General features: G+C 37.4%; 1 protein-coding gene across 2 annotated transcripts; it reads left to right on the forward strand.

Moving 5' to 3' along the window:
• Nucleotides 1–7,178: 7,178 nt before the first annotated feature.
• irs2a (insulin receptor substrate 2a) lies at nucleotides 7,179–19,837 on the forward strand. 2 transcript variants are annotated; one of them, XM_019108220.2, is made up of 3 exons: nucleotides 7,179–9,941; nucleotides 10,119–10,514; nucleotides 17,439–19,837. In XM_019108220.2, exons 1-3 carry the CDS (start codon nucleotides 7,397–7,399, stop codon nucleotides 17,441–17,443), a joined length of 2,946 nt encoding a protein of 981 aa, XP_018963765.1. In that variant the 5' UTR covers nucleotides 7,179–7,396; the 3' UTR covers nucleotides 17,444–19,837. The 2 variants fall into 2 exon arrangements, with proteins under 2 accessions (XP_018963765.1, XP_018963758.1); XM_019108213.2 differs by having other exon boundaries at nucleotides 7,179–10,514.
• The last annotated feature ends 1,402 nt before the right edge of the window (nucleotides 19,838–21,239 follow it).

The following is a 21,239-nucleotide window of genomic DNA, read 5'->3' on the forward strand; positions in this document are numbered from 1 at the left end:
CTGAAAATCTAAAATAATAATTTCATCCCAGACTTCAATGTCAAAATGATTAACTGTTATTATTCTAGAAGAAAACAACTCATCTCCACAGCTAGACCAAACTAGCCAACTGATTTAAATTATATTGATCTCAAATCAGAGGGGTGTGGCTTTTAATCAGTTCTACCTGAGAGAACTATAATAAAGACAATTAGCCTTGTAGATTACAGCTCATTGATATCTTATTTAGCAACAATAACATCAAATTTCAATATCAAAATAAAAAAATTTCTACTCCTGTGGAATAATATAATTTGTGCTTTTCCCTTTCCTCTCAGGGTAAATTGTCACCAATTAAGTCTTGCTGATAGTACTAGAGGTCTCTTGCAAGAAATGGTGATTCTTTTTATCTTATTTGAAATAACCTTTCTACAGGTCTCTTAAGTAGGTAAATATTTAAAATGTCTTTGAGCATTGTGATAAATTTGTATACTGTACATCCTACTACAAACTAGCCAAGTAAATGTGCTTCATATTAAGTGCTTAGATTTTGCAGGATGTTGTTTGTAATAAATTATAATTCTGTTTTTTCTACTTATTTGAAATACACATTTCTTCAGGTCTGTTAACTTGACAAATATTGCAATGTTTTTGACCATTTTGTTGAATTTGGATGCATGCTATTCCAAATTGCCACAGTACCCTGACATCATAATAGGTGTACTGATAGTAACAGTGTAAGAGGTCACTTGTAAGAAATGGCCATTACTTTTTTCTGCTCTTTTAAAACAAGCTTTCTATACAGGTCTAGAAAAAATGAGAAATATTGTAATGTTTTAGAGCATTTTAGCTGAACAACAGAACCACTTGCCTCAAAACTACATACAAAAGCTTCTGCACTGGAAACAAACAGTGGCTCCTCCATATTGAAGATGATTACGGACAATGAGAAATACCTTACTAGCCCTTTGTCCAGGGTATTTCGCTGCCTATGCCCCGAGACACTGGAATAGGCTCAAGCAACCCTAAGACCAGGGGCACTGCTATGGTTTCCGGGCCTCCTGAACATCATTGACTCGGGGCCCCACTGTGATCGTGTTCCAGGGGAGGGTGGGTTGTCCTCGGTAAAAAATGCATCCTGGGCCTCCCTCGCCGGGCCCTTGGAATCGTCATAACTTTCAAACCCCAAATTTGAAGGTTGATTTTCGAAAATTAGATTTACTTGATGCAACACCATCCAATAGGCCAACAGTAAAGCATCACATTTAGATCATAGATTGCTAACATACATAGATTTTCTTTCATGCGTTCACACTTCTAGTACAGTCTGCTGCTTGTTTTTATGCAAAACTTCAGCAAAAAAAAAAAAAAACCTTCCACCACTAGAGGTCGTTTTATACTATGAAAAACGCTCAAAAGTAAAGCATGTTTGCATGACGTTTGCAATTACAGAAGAAAACAGCTGTAGATGGAGAAACATATCATAAGCAGAATAGAACACTGAATTATGCACATTTATTGTAAATGGACATATGGGCTCCTTCAGTAATGACACACTTAAGACATAACTAGCTCAAACAACTAAGTTAAAAAATAATTTTAAGATATATGGTTTTCTGTAGCTATATTTGTAAGGTCAAAAAGCAATTGTAACTAGCAGGCTAAATGCCCTTTATTAATTGGTGTTGTTTGTCCACATTGCAATGGAATGCTATTCGGTTGTGGTATATGAATCAATTTTTCTAATCAACTCTAACGGCATAAAGAGAGCTTTACTGATGTGCATCATTGGTTTTAGAAAAGGATTTCCAGTGCTCTTACTCTTTTCAGCTAAAACCTGTGCGGATAAAAACAGAGATATCCTGACAGAGATAGATCCTTGCTTTTACTGAGAGGGCAGTAGGCTAAACATTTCACTTTAGCACCATATAATTGGCTGGGTTATCAAAAATTTTGTCCACAAAACTATTCAGGATTCATCTTTAGTATTCTAATTCAATTTCAGCTATAGTGGAAACGATAAGTTTGTAAAGTCTTTCAAAATATCTGATTATCATTGACAGGGCAGGTTGGACAAAGACACTGAATTATATATGACTTCTCCAAAAGCTAATTGGACTCAGTTACAGAGAAAATTAAAGCATATAAAACCTAGTTCCTTTTTGTTTTTTTTTTTTTGTTTTTTTTTAATATCACTGGTGACAGAGATCGGCCAGGCTCTGAGTTTCCCCAATCACAGTAAACATCCTTAACTGATTACTAACTAGCCACACCTTCACTCCATCAAATTCACTCATCAGCACCACTACTTGAGCACACACCTCATCTCTCCTTATTGTACAGTCTTGTTTATTTGAAGTGGATTGCTTACATGTTCTTCTGCTCTCTAGTGATAATCTCCAGCATGCCTTCCCCACCTTCATGTCTCCAGTGTCATATGTTAGGGATTACCTGAAAACTTGCTCCTTGCGATGAGGTGTGTGTGCTCACTCTCCATCTGCTCCACCGTCCATGATCTCCTGCACATAAGGAAAGTCCTGTTATCATTCTCATCAAGCACTACTATACTATTATTGAACTGCTACTGTACTTACCTGCCATTACCTGCATTGCTTATATTTGTCAAAAAAAGACACTGTTTGCTCCTTCAGCCCATGTCTGTATTCCGTAACAACTGACTGTTCATTAAATATAAACATTTCAACCTGCATTTTCCATTTTCCACATGTAAATTAAAAGCACAGTGAAAAACCCCATGGCTATATCCAATATTTTAATTTGGTGTGATAATGCTGTGTTTTTCATTGCATTAAAAGAAAAAGGATTTGTCCAAATTATAGTGTACTTCATAGCTCTGTGTTTGTCATGATCAAACTGTCTTTCAAGTAACATCTGAAATCCAAAATATATTTACCCGAACATTTCAAAGAAAGTGGAATTGTGATGATGTTTATTCTCTGGGTTTGTCTCCTGCTCCTGCCCAGATTCATCAATATAATATTTGCCCTAAACTAAATGCAAACACACACACACACGTTCCCATTTTTTGTGATGACATTCCATAGACGTAATAGTATTTATACTGAACAAACTGTATTTTCTACCCCCCCTATCCTATAACCAACCCCTTACAAAACTTTCTGCTATTTTTGATTTTCAAAAAACACAATTCTGTATGATTTATAAGCTTGTTTCCTCATGGGGATGAAACAAATGTCACCACAAGGTCAAAATTTACTGGTCAATCACCTCATATTACTGATATCATATCATAAGCAATCTATTAACTAATCTATTGACCAATATTATTAATCTATTAAACCAGAGCTGAGCATGTGCGTAGACCATGTTTCACTTGCTGATGCAGCAAAGCTCCATAATTTCTTCCCCTAAACACCCATCTACACTGAACATTCAGTTATAGAATGCATGTAAAGTGGCTATATGCAGTTTTTTTTTTCTTGAAATATCAGTTTCAGAATCATTCTAATGGTACGATATAACTTCTAATAAGGTGAACGGCTTCTTTTTCTTTCCCCAACATTTTGTGAGCAGGTTTGTAAGATTTGTGAGTGTGAAAAGGGCAGATTGATTTATTGTAGCAACAAATGCATGTGTACAGCTATCCACTGTAATTACAACAGTGACTATTGTTTGTATCATTTCCTTAGGCACTATGTAACTCACAACAACAGCCCATTAACAGTTACAGTATTAAATTTCTTTAGTACATGACATTAGACTTAGGACAATAATTCAAAGCAGTAATTCTTATATATGAAAAATAATTTTGAAACGTGAAGTACAATGTCTTTCCAGATATTTTCCTTAACAGGTTGTTTGTTCTAATATCTCAGGGCTCAGGTTAAAGTTCATTGTTTATTCTTCAGAAATATGCCGAGTGGGGGAAGGGAAGGGCAAGAGTTTGTGAATTTAGTAGCAGTGGAATAACTAGCTATTCTAAAATCAGTGTTAACAACGGCTACATGGCCTTATTTATTTTAAAATGTTTACTACACATACCAAGGTTTCATAAACACACAGCAACAAAATGTAATAATTTATTGATAACAAATAATGATTCCTCGGCCAAGCAATGCCTTCTTCAGCAACTTTCAGCAGAATGGTTGGCAGCTGCACAAAGACGCAGCAACACATAGATTTGGTGCAGCAATATATATATGGGGGGGGGGGGGGGGGGGGGGGTGGGTTAATGCAGACTTTTTATGTGTAACATCATGCTAAAGATTACATGCAGCCCTTAATTTAAAGGGATCCACTATAGTTGATAAAAATGATAATGTTCAGATTATTGACCATTGACACCAGTGAAGTAAAGTGTCAATTATTCACATCAATTGTTCAAAATTATCATTATTACCAAGACAAACAAACAAATAAACAAGCAAAAAACAATAATTTTATCAAAAGACCTTGCTGTTATATCCACAGTAGCCTAAATAATGTGGAGTGAATGAAGATTTATTAAATAAGATGTCTTATCAGTTACATCAGATATTCAGGCTAAATATAAACATTAACTTTAGGTATTAAATAAGAGAACAATCCTAATAGGTCTCCTAAGAAGTCCTGAAATCAATTTCCTAAAATAAATGTTGGATTTGGATTACAAAACCACAAGCTTCTGTTCCTCTTTTTTTTTTTTTTGGGAAGTTCGAGGACAGTTAAAATGATTCGTGAATATTAATATTCCTCTTTAATATATTAATATCTGAAACTCATTTGTTAATTTAAATAGTATTACTACATTAATGCTTTAACACTAAACAAGTGGTTATATGGTAACACTTTATTTTAAGGTGTCCTTGTTACACATATTACATGTGCATACTATTAGAACAACAATAAATTATGCATAATTAAATAACGCAAGTAACCCTAAACCTAACACTAAGCATATTGTAAATACATGTAGTTAATAAATATTGCTCACTTCTTAAGTGTATTACACTGTAACAAGGACACCTTAAAATAAAGTATATATATTTATTTATTTCCATTAGCCCTGCCTGTAACATAGAGGCCTGCGGTGTCTTGCATATGCAGATTTGTGTGGATAAGCTTTGATCAATGGATTTTATAGACTTTATTTCATTGTTGTGGAAGATTAGAGTAGCCTACTGCTAATGCCTCAAAACACATGCTGTGTGATGCAATCCCCTTGACCTGACAGATCAGATCAACAAACAACATCAAGCACAACAGAATCTCAGGACAATGCAATATGGCAACAGTTATGTGTCTGAAGCGTATTTAATCCATATATTGTTTGCATGTGTATGGCAGAGTGTTAACAAAAGACAGCTGCTCTTTTCAGAATTGGGGTGTAAAGGACCCAAATCTTTCCTAGGAAGATCAGCCATGTTGTTTATATACCATAATCTTCTTTAAGGGTCAGATTATCCAGAACTCCTATTGGGTTCTACTGGACTGAGGTAAACTGGACTACGTATTTCACATACAATGCCTTATTTGGCAAATAGCCTCCATACAGTTGCATCTAATATTTGTAATCCTTATATGCTCACATCTTTTGCTAATAAAGAATCAACAGTCTAAACTATTGTGCTGCTTTTATTTTATGACCTGATTTGAGCTACATCATTACCAGGCTTGTTGCAGGCAAGGCTATAGTTGCAAAGAACAAATGCTCATTCTTGTCAAGAAGAATTGTTAACAAGCGTATTATGCAATAGACATAAGATGATGTTTATAGGCATATCTTAGAGGTCAGTTATAAGATATTACTCAGTGGTCAGCAATAAATACCATATTGGTCTTTGATGTGATGCCATGGAAAAGAGCACAGTCATTCTTATTCATTTGATACATTATTATTATCTATTTATAATTAAAATAAATACTGTTACAGCATAATTTAATATTTCCTACAGATTAATCTACTATGCCACTGGATAAGATATGGTGGACGATTTCAGTTACATCACATGCTAAGTATTTTAAATATTCCTTCGATTATTTGTGAAATGCAATTGTACCTAGAGCTAATAACCAAGGGAAAGATTTTGTGTTGGTACTACAAACTTCATCATTTGTTGGTCCCACAGTAATGCTTTCATAATCTCACTAAATGCAAAAGTCAATTTTACAAATGAGCAAGGTTATAAACCACGGTGCAAGAAGTTCAATGTAATGTTTTTATATTCTTGTGTTATGCGTGGCCAGAGGGCGGCGTATTTTTACTTCTACGTGGTGCGCAGTTCATTTTTTTCTGGAACAAACAGATCGTATTCTACAATTCCATAAAGTTCCGAATCTCCTTAAATTAAGGCTCTAATTCCAAAATCAACAGATTCATTTTAACAAACTGTCAACAGACCACCTTTAAAAAGTAAATGATTCTAAACTATACTGAAAATCCATGTATGTAGCACGGCGGACGCGAGATGCATAGTATACATTCAATAGGTTATTAAAAAATAATTAAAAATAAAAAACACTAGATGGAATGCTGTATTCATATGCATTCTTCTTGATGTTATGTACAATAACAATAACGCTAATGCTGGTTCGCAGACACTGTTGCTAGACAGGGACACCCAAGTGCGTAAAAATAGACCATCATATGCTATGTGTTATGTAACACGCAGCACGCGCAATACGACTTCACGCTTGTTTACAAGTTAGAATAGACTGCATGACTTATGCGTTTTCTCACTCACACAAGTGTGTATTTCAAACATTCTGACACAGTGTAAAATGAACTTTGGGTCTGACTATATTATAATTCTTCTGAAACAGCTAGGGCTCATCTGTGTTTGTCGTCATTGCATGTTTAAAAAAACCATAAAATGTGTGTATATCGAATGTGTTTAGAGTACACTGTCGGTTTATTCAAGTTCCAGATTAAAACATGTCGATGTTTATGGTCGCTTGCGGCATAATAAAACATTTTACAGCTAACGCAAAGTCTCTGCAGCACTGAAGTGCGTAGGCTATATACAGTAGATGTGTCATCCACACAGCACTGTTTGTTTTGAGAGGAGGAGAGAACAGCTTGTGTAAAGGGGGATTTGCCTATACTACGTCACGGATTTGTCAAAGTACCGTCAATCTTTTTGCCTGGCCAATGAATCCAATGAGAATCGACCATTCGTTGGCTTGGCAGGCACGCCTCTAAAAGATCGCACCGCCTTATATGCCCATCTTGGACTGTTTTCAGTGAGCCAAGATGGGCTGTGTATAACGTCACGTGTTGTTTGTTTTTTAAGCTCAGTCATTCTGAGCGAGGAGTTGTTTTGCGGCGAACTAATAGACATCGCATTTTGAAAGAGAGCGGACATCTCCATTTCTCGGATATTTAAGTTTTTCATCTCGTTTTCTACGGATGGATAACAAGCTCTTGAAACTGAATAAATAATTTTAAAGCGCAAGAATGGCAAGTCCGCCTCTTAAAGGGGGACCCGCGTTATCAAATGACAACAACATTCATTCAAACAACATCAGAAAATGCGGATACCTCAAGAAGCAAAAGCACGGACATCGGCGCTATTTTGTTTTGAAGGATCAGAGTGACGGACTCCCTGCGCGGCTGGAGTACTATGAGAATCTAAAGAAATGGAGAAACAAGTCCGCTGCAAAAAGAGTCATATTTATCGACTCCTGTCTGAGCATAAACAAGCGCGCTGACGCGAAACACAGGTATTTAATAGCACTCTATACCAAGGACGAGTATTTTGCTATTGCTGCGGAGAATGAGCAAGAGCAGGAGAGCTGGCACGCAGACTTAACCGATTTATTAAGTAAGGGAAAAGTGTGTGACAGCTCCGTTTCTAGTTCGGCATCATCTCTGGTGGGCTTCGAGGAGGGAAATTACGGTATGATTACACCAGTGAATGCCGCGTATAAAGAGGTATGGCAAGTAAATCTTAAAGCAAAGGGACTAGGGCAGAGCAGAAATATCACTGGAGTTTTCAGACTGTGCTTATCAAGTCGGACAATTAGCTTTGTGAAACTTAACTCGGACGTGGCATCTGTGACACTGCAGTTGATGAATATACGTAGATGTGGGCACTCTGATAGCTTTTTCTTCATTGAGGTGGGAAGATCTGCTTCTACTGGACCTGGAGAGCTGTGGATGCAAGCAGATGACTCTGTGGTGGCACAAAATATACATGAGACCATTTTAGAAGCTATGAAAGCGATGAAAGAGCTGTCAGAGTTCAGACCACGCAGCAAAAGCCAGTCATCAGGATCAAATCCCATCTCTGTACCCACTCGGCGGAACCTAAACAATCTACCCCCTAGTCAGACGGGGTTGGTGAGGAGGTCAAGGACGGACAGTACAGCAGCAACATCTCCTGTCCCCATATTTTCCTCTAGCCGAATACGCACAGCAAGTGAAGGGGAGGGTACCATGACCAGGCCTGTATCCATGTCAGTATCTGAGAATGGGAGCCCGACAACTGTTGGCCGGAACCACATGAGCAGATCTAACACAGTCTCTATGGGCTGCCGGACATCAGAACCATCACTGCTTCATCACAGCAGGTCCATGTCCATGACAATGTCTCACTCACCACCATCTGCTGTAAGCCCACTAAGTTTGTCCTCAATCAGTATGAATGGATCCATCTCATCTGCAGTATACAGACCCTCCAGCTGCAATGATTCTGTTTCTGGGTCACCCAACGATACTGGCTTCCTCTCATGTGACGATTACAGCTCTAGCCCAGGGGATGTGAGGTACAACCTAGCAAACAGGAGTGACACTCCTTCTTCTCTCTCCAGTACACCACCCTCACGAGAAGCCAGTGAGGTCCATGGTTACATGGTGATGGACAGGCCAACCCAAAACAAGATGTGGCCAAGTAGCAGAGAAATGCTGGATGTGGAGACATACCGGAAGAGGACGTATTCTCTGACGACCCCTCGGCAACAGGTAGCACACTCCCAGGTATCCTCAGCGTCACTTGATGAATACATGCTGATGAGGGCTGCGAACAGCCACTCTGGACGGAGCACAAATTCTGCCTCTCCTAAGGTCTCATACCCAGAAGATTATGGGGACATTGAGATTGGCTCTAACAGTAATGTGGGTGATGATGGCTACATGCCAATGACACCAGGCATGGCACCTCAGGGTGCCAAAAATGATCACTACATGCCCATGAGTCCTATGAGTATTTCAGCACCCAAGCAGATCATTAACCCTAGGTTACATCCCCAGCTCACAGGCAGTGGCTGCACTACTAACTCGCCTAGCAGTGGATCTCTAGAAGACAGCGGGTACATGAAGATGTGGTCTGGATCCAAGTTTTCTCTTGAGAGCTCTGACGGGAGAGCGGTGAGTGGAGAATACATGAATATGTCGCCTGTTGAGTCATGCGTCTCACACACACCACCAGATTATTTGCTGGGCCAGTGTGAACCAACACAACGGCCCTCCCCGTCTCTAAGTATTCACTTCAACAAGCAACAGGCACCTAAACAGGCAGAGGATGACCAGTATGTTTTGATGAGTCCCCAGAGCCAAAATCCAACAGAAGAGGCAAACAGGGTTTCTGCCCTGCCCCCTCTCCGTCGCCCTGATGGCACAACACACAGATCAAGAGTCAACAGGCCCAATAGGTTATCTCTAGACACTCTGAGGATGCTTCCCAGCATGACAGAACATCCTCTCCCTTGTGAGCCTAAAAGCCCTGGTGAGTACATCAGCATAGACTTTGCTGCTGCTACACAGTACTCTTCTCCCTCTATGGTTTCTGTGGAAAGCCAAGGTTCATTGTCCAACCTCAGACAGGGATCCCCCCTCTCAGACTACATGAATCTCAACCAGAATTCACACTCTCCTAAACTGAGGGAAGCACTCAGCAGTCCCATGGATGGAATGCCAGAGCTGGCTGAATGCCCATGCCCACCTGATGAGAGGGCTTTTTTCCTCAATGAACAGAGGAAATCACCATGCCCATCTGGCACAGGTAAAGATAACTACACTGAGATGAGTTTCAACAATGGTCAGATCTCACCTCCATTCCTGACTGAGAATGATGAGAGTGCTTTAGTCAGCCCCACTAGCGGGGTTCAAAGGCTTAATTTAAGTGACCAGGGGGTTTCAACTGGAATTGGTGCTTTTTTGTTGGCTGCCTCCTCTGTAGACCCAAATGGAGGAGCAAAGGTGATCCGAGCAGACCCTCAGGGCCGGAGACGGCATAGCTCTGAGACCTTTTCATCCACCACCACAGTTGCACCTGTCTTTCCTTCCTTTGCACACAATGTTAAGCGCCACAGCTCTGCCTCAGTCGAGAACGTCTCTGTCCGAAGCAGTGAAGGATCTGATGAGGAGTATGGCTCTCCCATGTGCAGAGAGACTTCAGCTGGTTATCAGAATGGACTGAACTACATCGCCTTAAACCTCTTGGAGAAACAAGAGATGGGCAATTGTGAGCTTGTGGGCTTCAAGACTGGTGGTTGCTGCAAAGCAGGAATAAATGGATTACATGCAACTTCATATGTGTGTCTGGGATTCAAAGAGACTGCAACCACTGTACAAGGTGAGTTCAGATGATGTGAAGCGCTGTTACATTTGAAAAGATGGCTGAAATAAACTGGTAAATGCAGCTCATGAGGTTGATGTCATTGTGTTGGACAGTGTGGTTAAAAGTCACCTTTATTATTGTATAATTGCAAATTAAATTTCAAGTCACCTTTATTTATATAGTGATATTAACAATACAGATTGTGTCAAAGCACTTTACAGTATTAAATAGGAAAATAGTGTGTCAAAAATGCAAAATGACAATTGTAAACACTCAATTTTCAGTTAAAGGCAGTTCATCATTGTATTCAGTGTTAGTGTTATGTAATGCTACTTAAATATTGCTACTTAAACTGAAATGTTTTCAGTTGTCTCTAGGTAGCATATACTACATGTTTGCTTGTATTTATTTTAATTGTAAAAGTGCATATTATAGGAAATTTAGGACACAACTGTATCGAAATTATTCAGAAATTATACAAAAAGTAATTAAACTAAACATTAGGGCGGAACGAGAGTATTATGTAATTCAAAACATTTATTGAGGTTTGCACCTATGGCTATTTATGTAAGTATATGGGGCGTTTATGGCGATGATAGGGTGTTTTTCATTCTGAGGAATTCCAGAGAAATTTGAAGCATGAGAAACGTGACTAGCTCAGTGGCCGCGCGCGGTAAACAACCTAACTGCGCAGGCACGATGACGCTGCAGGATAGAGAGGTGCGCGCGCCTGTTTATTTACCCCAAACTTGATCGACGCTGGGTTTTTATAGACTGAAGTGTGTTAATGATTAACACTGTTTTAATGTTTGTAGGCTTTTGTATAAGCTGTTCTCAGAGAACGGAACATGCACCGAGGAGAGAGAAACGTTATTTTGAGGTTCACTTGGCTCACATGCGCAGCAGTGTTTTCATTCTGTGAGACCATAGCCTCGTAGATCCTTTTCCAAGAAACTAATCAACGTTTACTTTAGTGCTAAAAGCAGATCTGTTATCATTTCACATTATATTCTGAATTTTGTTATGCAATGTTTACTCCAATGTAATGAAGCAAAATGCTATTAAATTATTCCCCCTATATAAATAATGTTAAGAACGATTCCCATATCAAATCTTCTTCACACGACATATTTCTTTCAGAAGTGCATGTGCTAATTTGCATACTTGAATCATATGTGGGTGTGTGTGAGATTGAATTGCTGTCACAAGCTGGAACAATATGCTGCTCTTAAGAGCAGTGCCTGGGGCTTTTCCATGTGCACACTGTTTTTGCATAGCACACAGAAGACAGAACATGCCATGTTCTGAGGCACGTACTTCACATCATCTGGTTCACCCCTATTTCCATAATGCCTGAGTTAGAAGCAGTGTTGGGGCCCCAAATTATCCCCACTGACCGTTCATGGCTGGTAGTTTTCAGTGCAGGCAGCCTACAGTGTAAACATCAGTCAGAGGAGGGATAGTGCACAGCAGTTTAACTCTTTCTTGGCTGGAGTATTGAGCCTTGAGAATATGAGAGGGCAGGAGGAGGTGGGGGTGAGAGCTTGTTTGCATTTTGTCTCTGAAATGAACATGTGCAGCCATGTCCACGGGTTGGCAGAGCAGAAGAGGGAGAGCCTGATGAAAGCCTGAGCCATGTGTTTCCATCAAGAGGAAAAACAAGCCAGTTGGTTGTTTGTGGTTCGTTTCACGCTTGGAATGCCTGACTGGGTAAAGGTTGCTGGGAGACGCGAATACTCGGTTGTTTTGGTTTCACCTTGAGCTTTAGTATTGTTCACTCGCTCTCCACTCATTGGCAGGCTTTAATTTCACATGCAATGTGTTGACAAGAACTTGTTTTGCTACGTATTAAATCAAAGAATGCCAGGGACTTTCAAACATGATGCTTTCACTTTTGTATTCAAACGGTGATGCATTTATATATGGGTTTCTTATGTAGAAAAAATTTCAGACAGCTCAGGTGACGATTTTATTAATTAAAAATTGTTATCATAGTTGCAGAAAAAGAAACCACATTTACAAGCAGTGCTGCATGCCCCATCTTGTTGAATTCCTCACAATTTTGATTCTCCATTGGTTGGATTATCAGTAAAACTTTATTTGAGCATAGGAGAATGAAAGTGAAATTGGCTTGGTAAATTGGCATCCCCAAAGAGATGGCACCCTGGGTGGTTTTCTGTGTTGCCTAATGGGTCTATTATGTTTCCCTGTTTACAAGCACATTACTGTGCAGAAATACTTAATGTTAATGTTATGAATGGTAAAAGCTAGGCATTATTTCGACATGAGAGCAGCAGGAAAAGAACATGCATGGGGCTAGTTTATTCAGTTTATTTCTGAATAAAGACAAAACCAGAATTTTTTATATTTTTTATTTTTTTTGTATATGGGGAGCAACTGGTAATACACTGACCATGTTTACATGCACATCACTTTCATATTAATATTAATCTGAAAATAATGTGCATGTAAACATGGTCAGTGTATTACCTGATGCTCCCCATATGCAAAATATTTTTTTAATTTTTTAATTTTTTATTTTGGGATATAACTGACATTTTAAAAATAAGAATAATAAAAAAATACCAGAACAAAAATAAATATTGTTCAAGAATTCACACATTCATGAATCAACAAGGTTTCTTTTCATTTCTTTTTATTCTTTTCAGGCATTCTTGCCAAAAGTGCATTGTTTTGTAATTTGTTAACATTTATGATTATATGTAGAATGTCTCTGTATGGATTTGTAACACATCTCTGTTAATGTCCCTTACTGCTCTTGTGGTGTTATAAACAAAGATGAATTAATCAGTTAACCTTGATGTACAACATATGTAAAAGTTAGAAAGAAAATAACTATCTTGACCAAGAAGCTGTTTTGAGACATTTAGTACATAAGAAACTTTTTTTCTCTCTTTTGTTCACTCACTCATTCTTTTTTTTTCTCTGGAATCATATTTCTAGAGGTGTTTGTGTGCATTTGCATGTGTGGCAGATGGCTGAGCAGAGAGGGGTGTGTGTGTGTGTGTGTGTGTGTGTGTGTGTGTGTGTGTGTGTGTGTGTGTGTGTGTGTGTGTGTGTGTGTGTGTGTGCACCTGCCGCGCCGCTCACCGCAGGTCTGTTATCAGGCATGGCAGCAGCACAGACAATTCACTAATGACAGCACGCCATCTGCTTCTGCCCCAGGACAGTGGCTGGCTAGTGCTTGTCCCTTCAGCCTGAGAGGGGCAGGGGGTGGGGGAATGGAGAGCTAGAGAACCTGTGTGAGAGACAGAGAGAGATAAAGACTGAAAGTGGTTTGCAGAGAGAGAAGACATTAAGAGAGATGTTTTAAATTTGGACAAACTTTTGTCCAAATGTTTTTACTGAAATACTGAAACCGCAATTAAAGTTTTCATTTAGCCAAAAACCAAATATGAAGTTTTGTCAATTCAGTTTGGGTCATTGGGTAATTAAACTCTTTTTCATGGTGTCTTGTTCTCTGGTGATTAATTAAACCGGTCAAAGTTCTTTGGAAACAAGTTGCCTCTTGATATTTCAGCCAAACAAATTTTCTCATACTCTGTTGTCATTTTTGGTCACAGTGAAGTGTGCCACCCTGCTGACATGTTTACTTGTTGCTTATCCACATTGAGTAAGAAACATTAACACAGTCAAAATGCAAAATCAGAGAAGAGCTAATTAAGTATCGTTTCAGTCAATGATTTTAGTCCTCCAAAACGTTTGTTGTTTTAATATGTCCAGTTGCTTAAATTTTGATGTTTCACTTTAAAAGAAATGTACGCACTTAATGTAGTGCTGGGCAATATGGCAAAAAAATGTAAACATTTGACCGAATTCTATATAGATTGTTTTTAAAACATTCAACTAGTCAACTTAAAAATGTAACTACAACATGATTCACATATCATTCTTTTTTTCTAAAACTTACAAAACCATCTGTTTAAAGAAAGTTCTAATCACTTGTTAAAATATTGTTGCAGAAAAGAAAATAAATATTGTACAAACTTAAACATATCCTTTATGTTCAGAAATAATTTCTGTTTAAAATATAGAAAGAATAATTGTAACGTTTCCTCATATTCTTATCCAAAACTCTGATTCCTTGATAAAAAAAAAAAAAAAAATCATTCTCAAAAATTACATTTGAATTAATCGATAAAACTGGAAACATCACCCAGCCATACAAACAGGCTATTCAAGATGTAGATGAGTTTGTTTCTTAATGGAAAAAGATTTGGAGAAATTTAGTATTACATTATCAATGGATGCTCTGCAGTGAATGGGTGCCGTCAGAATGAAAGTCCAAACAGCTAATCTACACAACTCCAGTCCATCAATTAATGTCACTCATCTCAGATGACCTGAGTATATTTTCAGCAAGGGTGAACTATTCCTTAAGGGTGTAAAATGCCACAATTCATATAGTTGGCTGAATGTTAATGTGTGTAAACAGCTTGCAAGTTTTTGTGTAACTTTAGCACGAGGACAGTGAGTGTGCATTTTCTGAGAACTTAGTTACTATTCTACTACACTTTCAAAAACTAGGCTGTCTCTCCCTACAGTATCTCTGTTTGTCTCTCACTCACTTTGCTCATGTCAAATTAAAGAATGATTTATTACTAGTTCCCAGTATGTTATTTAAACTGTCTCTCCACACATTTAGATACTTAGATTCTGGGTTAATTACAACTTCACATCTTACATACCACAACAATGTAAACAGCAGTCAATTACCATAGAAAAGTATTTCATTTGTTTACTATTTATTACTATATTTTATTACTATATTTATATTGTACTATAATATGAAACATGATTTATCACTACCCTTTTGACTAGTTATGTGAGTCTAAACTGAATTTTTGGCCATTTCTTTGTTTTTTAGGAGGTACTTAATATCAGTTCCCAAGACCTTGTTAACTCTAATCCAAGATCTAACTTTAAGCAATCTGAGATTCAAGTAACAAAAATTGTTAACCCAAGCAGTTCTCTCCAGTTCTCCACCTCTGCAGAGCTGGCTAAACTAGGCCGGGATGTTCCCGCCTGAGATAGCCATGTCAACACTGTCAATGTTACCCACATTTAGCCAGGAGCGAGAGGAGATTACTCTTAGGGGAGAGTGGGGGATTAGACATTGTTCAGCGGCTTGTTTTGAGGCGGATGAAAGGAGCATTGACTCAGACATAGACAGTCATTCATGCAGGTTCACAACAACCATGTCCTCAAGTAGACGTCACAACATTTCCGGGATGGTTTTGCGCAGCCTCATTAGCTTTTGTGTCTCTGCCGATTATAGACCTAGATTTTAATTCCATCACTGTGGAAGGATATGTAACTCTTATTAAATCCACAGCTTAGATTGTTTATTAGAGGACTCAGCTGCCCTCTTGTTGTTCCACGGTTGTAGGTGTTGTGATATCTCTATCCAGTGATGCACAATCTAGCAGAGACGCTATGTCATGCGTGCATTAAATCAGCATTGCGTGACTATTTCCCAGTCCCAGGCATCACTCACTGCTGCCTAGAGCTTTCAGCCTTACACACTGCATTATAGGCTGCAGACATGGTTGTTGGTAGCGTCATCATGCAAACCCTAAATCTCATCAGCTGAATATAAACAGGGAGGATAACCATTTAATTTATCTACTTGCATGCAAGCTTGAGCCTTTTGGTCTTGAATGGCAGTTGTAATTTCGCATCCTTTCTGCTCATTGGCTCACTGAAACTAATACATTATTATACATTGACAGTTATATTCTGTAAAATTTGACCAGTAGTGTGCATGTAATAGGAGAGTTTTTGGTGAGTGTATTGCAGGGTAGGCAGAATTCAGGCAAAATTCATAACTGAATTGGCTCACTTTCAGTTCATGAGATGGAGTTTGAATTGAATTGGCCACACCCTTCTGAAAGTTGAACTGGAATTTGAATAAGAGTAAAGGGAAGTGGTATGTGAACAATTCCACATGTAAGTACATCTTTAAAAAATGACGTGGTTCTCTTCTGGTTCATAAATTTATTATATAAATAATTATAAAGGTGTGTGTGTTTGTGTGTGCATAATGTGGTGGAGTAATTTGAGGCCTTACAAAGATCACATTCCGTAAGGAGACCCAGATGCAAGTCAGAAATGGAACAAAAGTCCAAAAGGGCAGACTTTAGATTGAAAGACTCTGCACACACAAACACAAGCCTTTACAAGGAGATCCCAAGGCCCTAAAGTGAAACTGACGAATGAACAGGTGTGACGTCATGTCAAACTAAATGTGGCCAGCTCATTTTGGTGGTGTGAAGCAGCTTGTCAGAGCAAACTTTCTGGAACACTTTGTGCTGGCTGTTAGAAACATCTAAACATGGAAATCTTTTCATGATAATTTCTTCACTTAATCCATTGAGGTCAGACATGAGTAAAACCATGAACAGATTCAAGAGCTGCTTTATAGTTTATAAGTTGTATTTATAGTTTAAATTAAAATCACTGAAATTGAAGGATCTGTTCCTGTTTAATACTGTTTTTTTTAAGCAGTTTAAATTATATAAATAAACTTGACTGGAATGGATTGGCAAATGGTGCAAACATCACTTTGATCAGATGCATTGATGTTGTTTAGGTTGTGTAAGATATTTACATACTTATCTAATCTCCACTCTCAGCAGCTTGGGCAGAGTTGGAAGGTATTTTTTTTTTTTTTTTTACCATTAAGTGAGAGAGAGAGAGAGAGAGAGAAAAAAGAACTTAGAGTTTTGGCTGTAACTGGTCTAAACAGGTGTTTACTTAGAGGGTCCAATTCATTTGAATGGAATTGTAAAAGACTGCTTTTGGATAACTTTTAAGTTGCTTTGACATCAGGGATTCTATACAATGCAACTAAAAAAAAATTCTCTCAATACAAATAGAGCTTTAAAGATATCTTCTCTTGTTTTCTCCTTCTTTCAGATTGAGCGGGAAGCAGATGTTACTCCTCTGGTACTGAGACAAAGTGGAAGCTCAACCAGTAACTGGCCTGGACTATGCTGCTGTAAATGAACTGTGACCTTTACACCTCATCCTAAAGCTGAGCGTCAGTGATTATTCCAGTGAGGCCACTTTAACATGCTACTCCTGTTTTTACCATCTGCACCATTTTTCAGGAACTGCAAAGCTGCTGCTGCTCTGTTGGTAATAAGAGTCATGAAACCTACATGCCACTTGTATGTTTGAGCATTTATTATTGTTGTTGATGTGAACACATTGTTTTGGGGTTGTTCAGAATCAGAACAATGATTGGAATATAGTTTACCCTGAAATCTGTAATCTTTATTTACCTGACTTTAACAGCTGTAAGGTACTTTTTGCCCTGTCGTACGAATAGCTACATATGTGTAATTTTAGTAATTTTAAATGATAATGACTTAAAGATTTCAACTAGTCCTCTTTTGTGAAAAGACCTGTATTGATGTACGCAATTCAGAAGAGATAAATAATTCTGAATTATTTTTTCTTCAAAATTGAATGTTCTCATATATGACCAATCCAAAGCCTTACTCTATCTATCTGCAAAATTGTGATGACGTATTTGGACCTAAACAATCAGAAAGTTATCAAAAATAAAATATATTTATTGTATTCACTCTATTTTTCTAAATATTTAGTTTATTAAAAAATTACATATTAAATTGCTACATAAGAGTCCACTTTTGATATGCAGAGTTTCCAACCACTTAATAAGAGGTGGTTATTGCACGTACAATTTAATAACTACACAAAAAAAATATTATATTTATGACCAAATATGGTCAGTCTTTCACTTTTATATTTCCTCAGATTCGTTGTTATTTTCTCACCTTGCAACATAAAACATGGCCATTCCCTTTTCCTCTGCCTCAAGTCATATTTAACAGTTACCAGTTATATCATAGTTACTAGTGAATTAATTAAAAAAAAACATGTATTAGACAACCGGGATGCACAGAAATGTTGGCTGCAGAAAATTTGGCCCAAAAATGTCTGCCCCGTGTTTGTTTAGAATACAGTTAGTTTGAAGTAAATATTACATTGATCAATATTGGCACTGTTGAGCTGCATTATATATTATATTTAAATATTTAAACCATTTTGGAAACCAATATCTTATTGTAAAGTCACACCAATCAAAGAAAGTTAAAGTAATCATTTAAAAAGTATTATTAACAGAACTGATGAGATTAATTTAAAAAATGTGCACTTTTGGTTTTCAGATTAGTGGATCCAGAATTTGGCAAGAATTTCTGTTCATTTCAGTGCATCATTACTAGACAACAGTTTAATGGTTGTCTGTCTTAATTCGCTCACATTGGCTCTGTGTTGATATGTGGCAGGGATGTCTCATTCAACTAGATTGTAACACATGACGCATCTGAATGTAGAGCACAAAACCCACTTACATGAGAGAACTGATTAGTGGGGCAGAAAGAAAATGATCACAACATGAGTCATTTTTAGCCACTGTCTGCTTTTCCCTGAATGTTGTGAACTAAATAAAAGCTGTGATGTGCTTAGCATGAAGATTAGCTCTTCACCCAACGCAATATATTAGTGTCTTATATTAAAATATTAAGCAAACTGCTAAGAAAATAAACTAGAAATGCAAGATACTAAGCATTGCATTGGTCAAACATGTTTTGTTCGTATCTTAATAAATCCCTTATCTAAAAACACATGTATAACACTGATATAGATGTGTAATAGTATTTATTTTTATTTTATGTTTAAAGCCCTGAAAAGGAGTGACACATGACTAAATGAGTAATTTCTTGAGGTGATGGTACATATTCTACTTGATTTTTGGGAAGGTCTTGCTTCTTAGGTAGCTTTCATTCACCCTTTCTATATGCAATACTTACGAATCAGATTAGTTTACAAAGTGGAACCAAATGTATAAATATTATGTTAATATATTTGTTAAAAGATTGTACAGAGATATTGAATTTATGCTGTTTCTAAATTTCTTTCTGCCAACTTTTAAAGCTTATTTTATTTTGCTTTTTGAAACTAATATATATATATATATATATATATATATATATATATATATATATATATATATATATATATATATATATATATATATATATATTCAACAGTGTTCTTGAAATAAAAATATCTATTGTTTGTAGGTATCAAAGGGTTAATATATTTTCAATATTTGCCAGGTTTAATTGAACAAGCTGTGTCTTCCATTGTACAAATGTCACATACTGTTCATTGTTATGCTGTTGAGAGATCATTTAATATATCCTTGATGAATATTGCTTTTGTTTGTGTTGCAAAATATAGTTATATGCAATAATATGAATAAAATCATTATTTAAGGAAAATAACAGTTTTATTGTTCTTTATATACTTTCTACAACAAATGTAAAATATCAATAATAAAAAAACCTAACGATTCACAAAGTATTACATCAATAACCTACAATATTTTGCCATAATTCCCACCTCGTTACTGACACTGTGTCCCAAAGCTTGAGGGCAATAGAGGAAGGAACACACAGTTCATTCATAAACAAGTGGACAGATTACTTCCTGTGGAATGAGCAGGACAGAGGCAAATGTTTTCCTGTGACTTGATTCCCAGGCTCTCATTGACAGAACAGGATGCTAATAAATCACAGTATTCCAATCTGAGCAAGACTGTAAGTTCCAGTCCAGCTCCACATGCCTCCTTTTCTCTGTTATTGTCTGCAGGAAGCTAATAGATTTTTAAGACATCCTTCCTGCTTTCACTTTACATCATACAGTATCCAGATCATTCCTGTTTCAGCATCACTTTGAGCTCTGTAAATGAAAATAAAAAATAGTAATGTCAGTATTATGTGGTATATATTTGGAAGTATTTCTATAAAAGTGAATACTAAACTTTCAGGAAACACTTTATTGATTATAGCTTGATTATTTAGGGCAGAAAAATTAACATTGTGGAACCCTAATAGGGTGGAAATAAAGAGTTACATTTAGCTAGATCAGTGTGGGATTGACAGTCTGCTTACATGAGAGTGTTAGCTTAGCTTAAAGTTATTCTTTGCAAGGACTTCTTTGCACATCTTTTGGAATTTTGATAATATCATTTTACTCAAGGTTTTAAGTCTATAATCAAGACTAGATTATCAACACGTTACTACATACAAGATGTTTATGTAGGTAATGCAGGACAATAACTAGACTTACATACGTTAAGACCATTTCAGAAAACAAAGTATGTGCTGACTCATGTATGCACAGGGGGAGATGAAACACCTGACAAACAAATTATCACGTATTTGTACTCACAATGAAGCGCAAGGACAGCAGGACCACTGTTAGATCACAGTGACTGGAGGGAAGAGGCAAGGGCACTGCGTTATGCAATAATCCATGTCAGTGTTCAGAGAACAAACTGTGCCGGAACTGCAATTTCCCCTGCCTCTGTCCCAGGGCCTGTTTCTGAAATGTTTGCAAAATGAATATGAAACGAGTCAATTAAAGCCATTTAAATGTAGATAGTGTTGCTAAGAGAACATTGTTTAGCTGGAAGCTTTGATCAAAAGAATCGGGCACAGACTTTGTGGGCATGATTTTCCCCTTTAACCAGTTAAACGCAAAATTTCATTGGTCAGCTCAGTCTAGCAGTCACCAGTCAAAAATAGTTCAGACTTCTGAAGAAGGGGCAGGGTTTGGGGAAAATGGTTTTGAAAATGCTGCATGGGACAGGTATCATTTTAGCCACATGACACACTGACA

The sequence above is a fragment of the Cyprinus carpio genome, chromosome B1, assembly GCF_018340385.1.
Source record: "Cyprinus carpio isolate SPL01 chromosome B1, ASM1834038v1, whole genome shotgun sequence".
In the NCBI taxonomy this organism is placed as follows: Eukaryota; Metazoa; Chordata; class Actinopteri; order Cypriniformes; family Cyprinidae; genus Cyprinus; species Cyprinus carpio.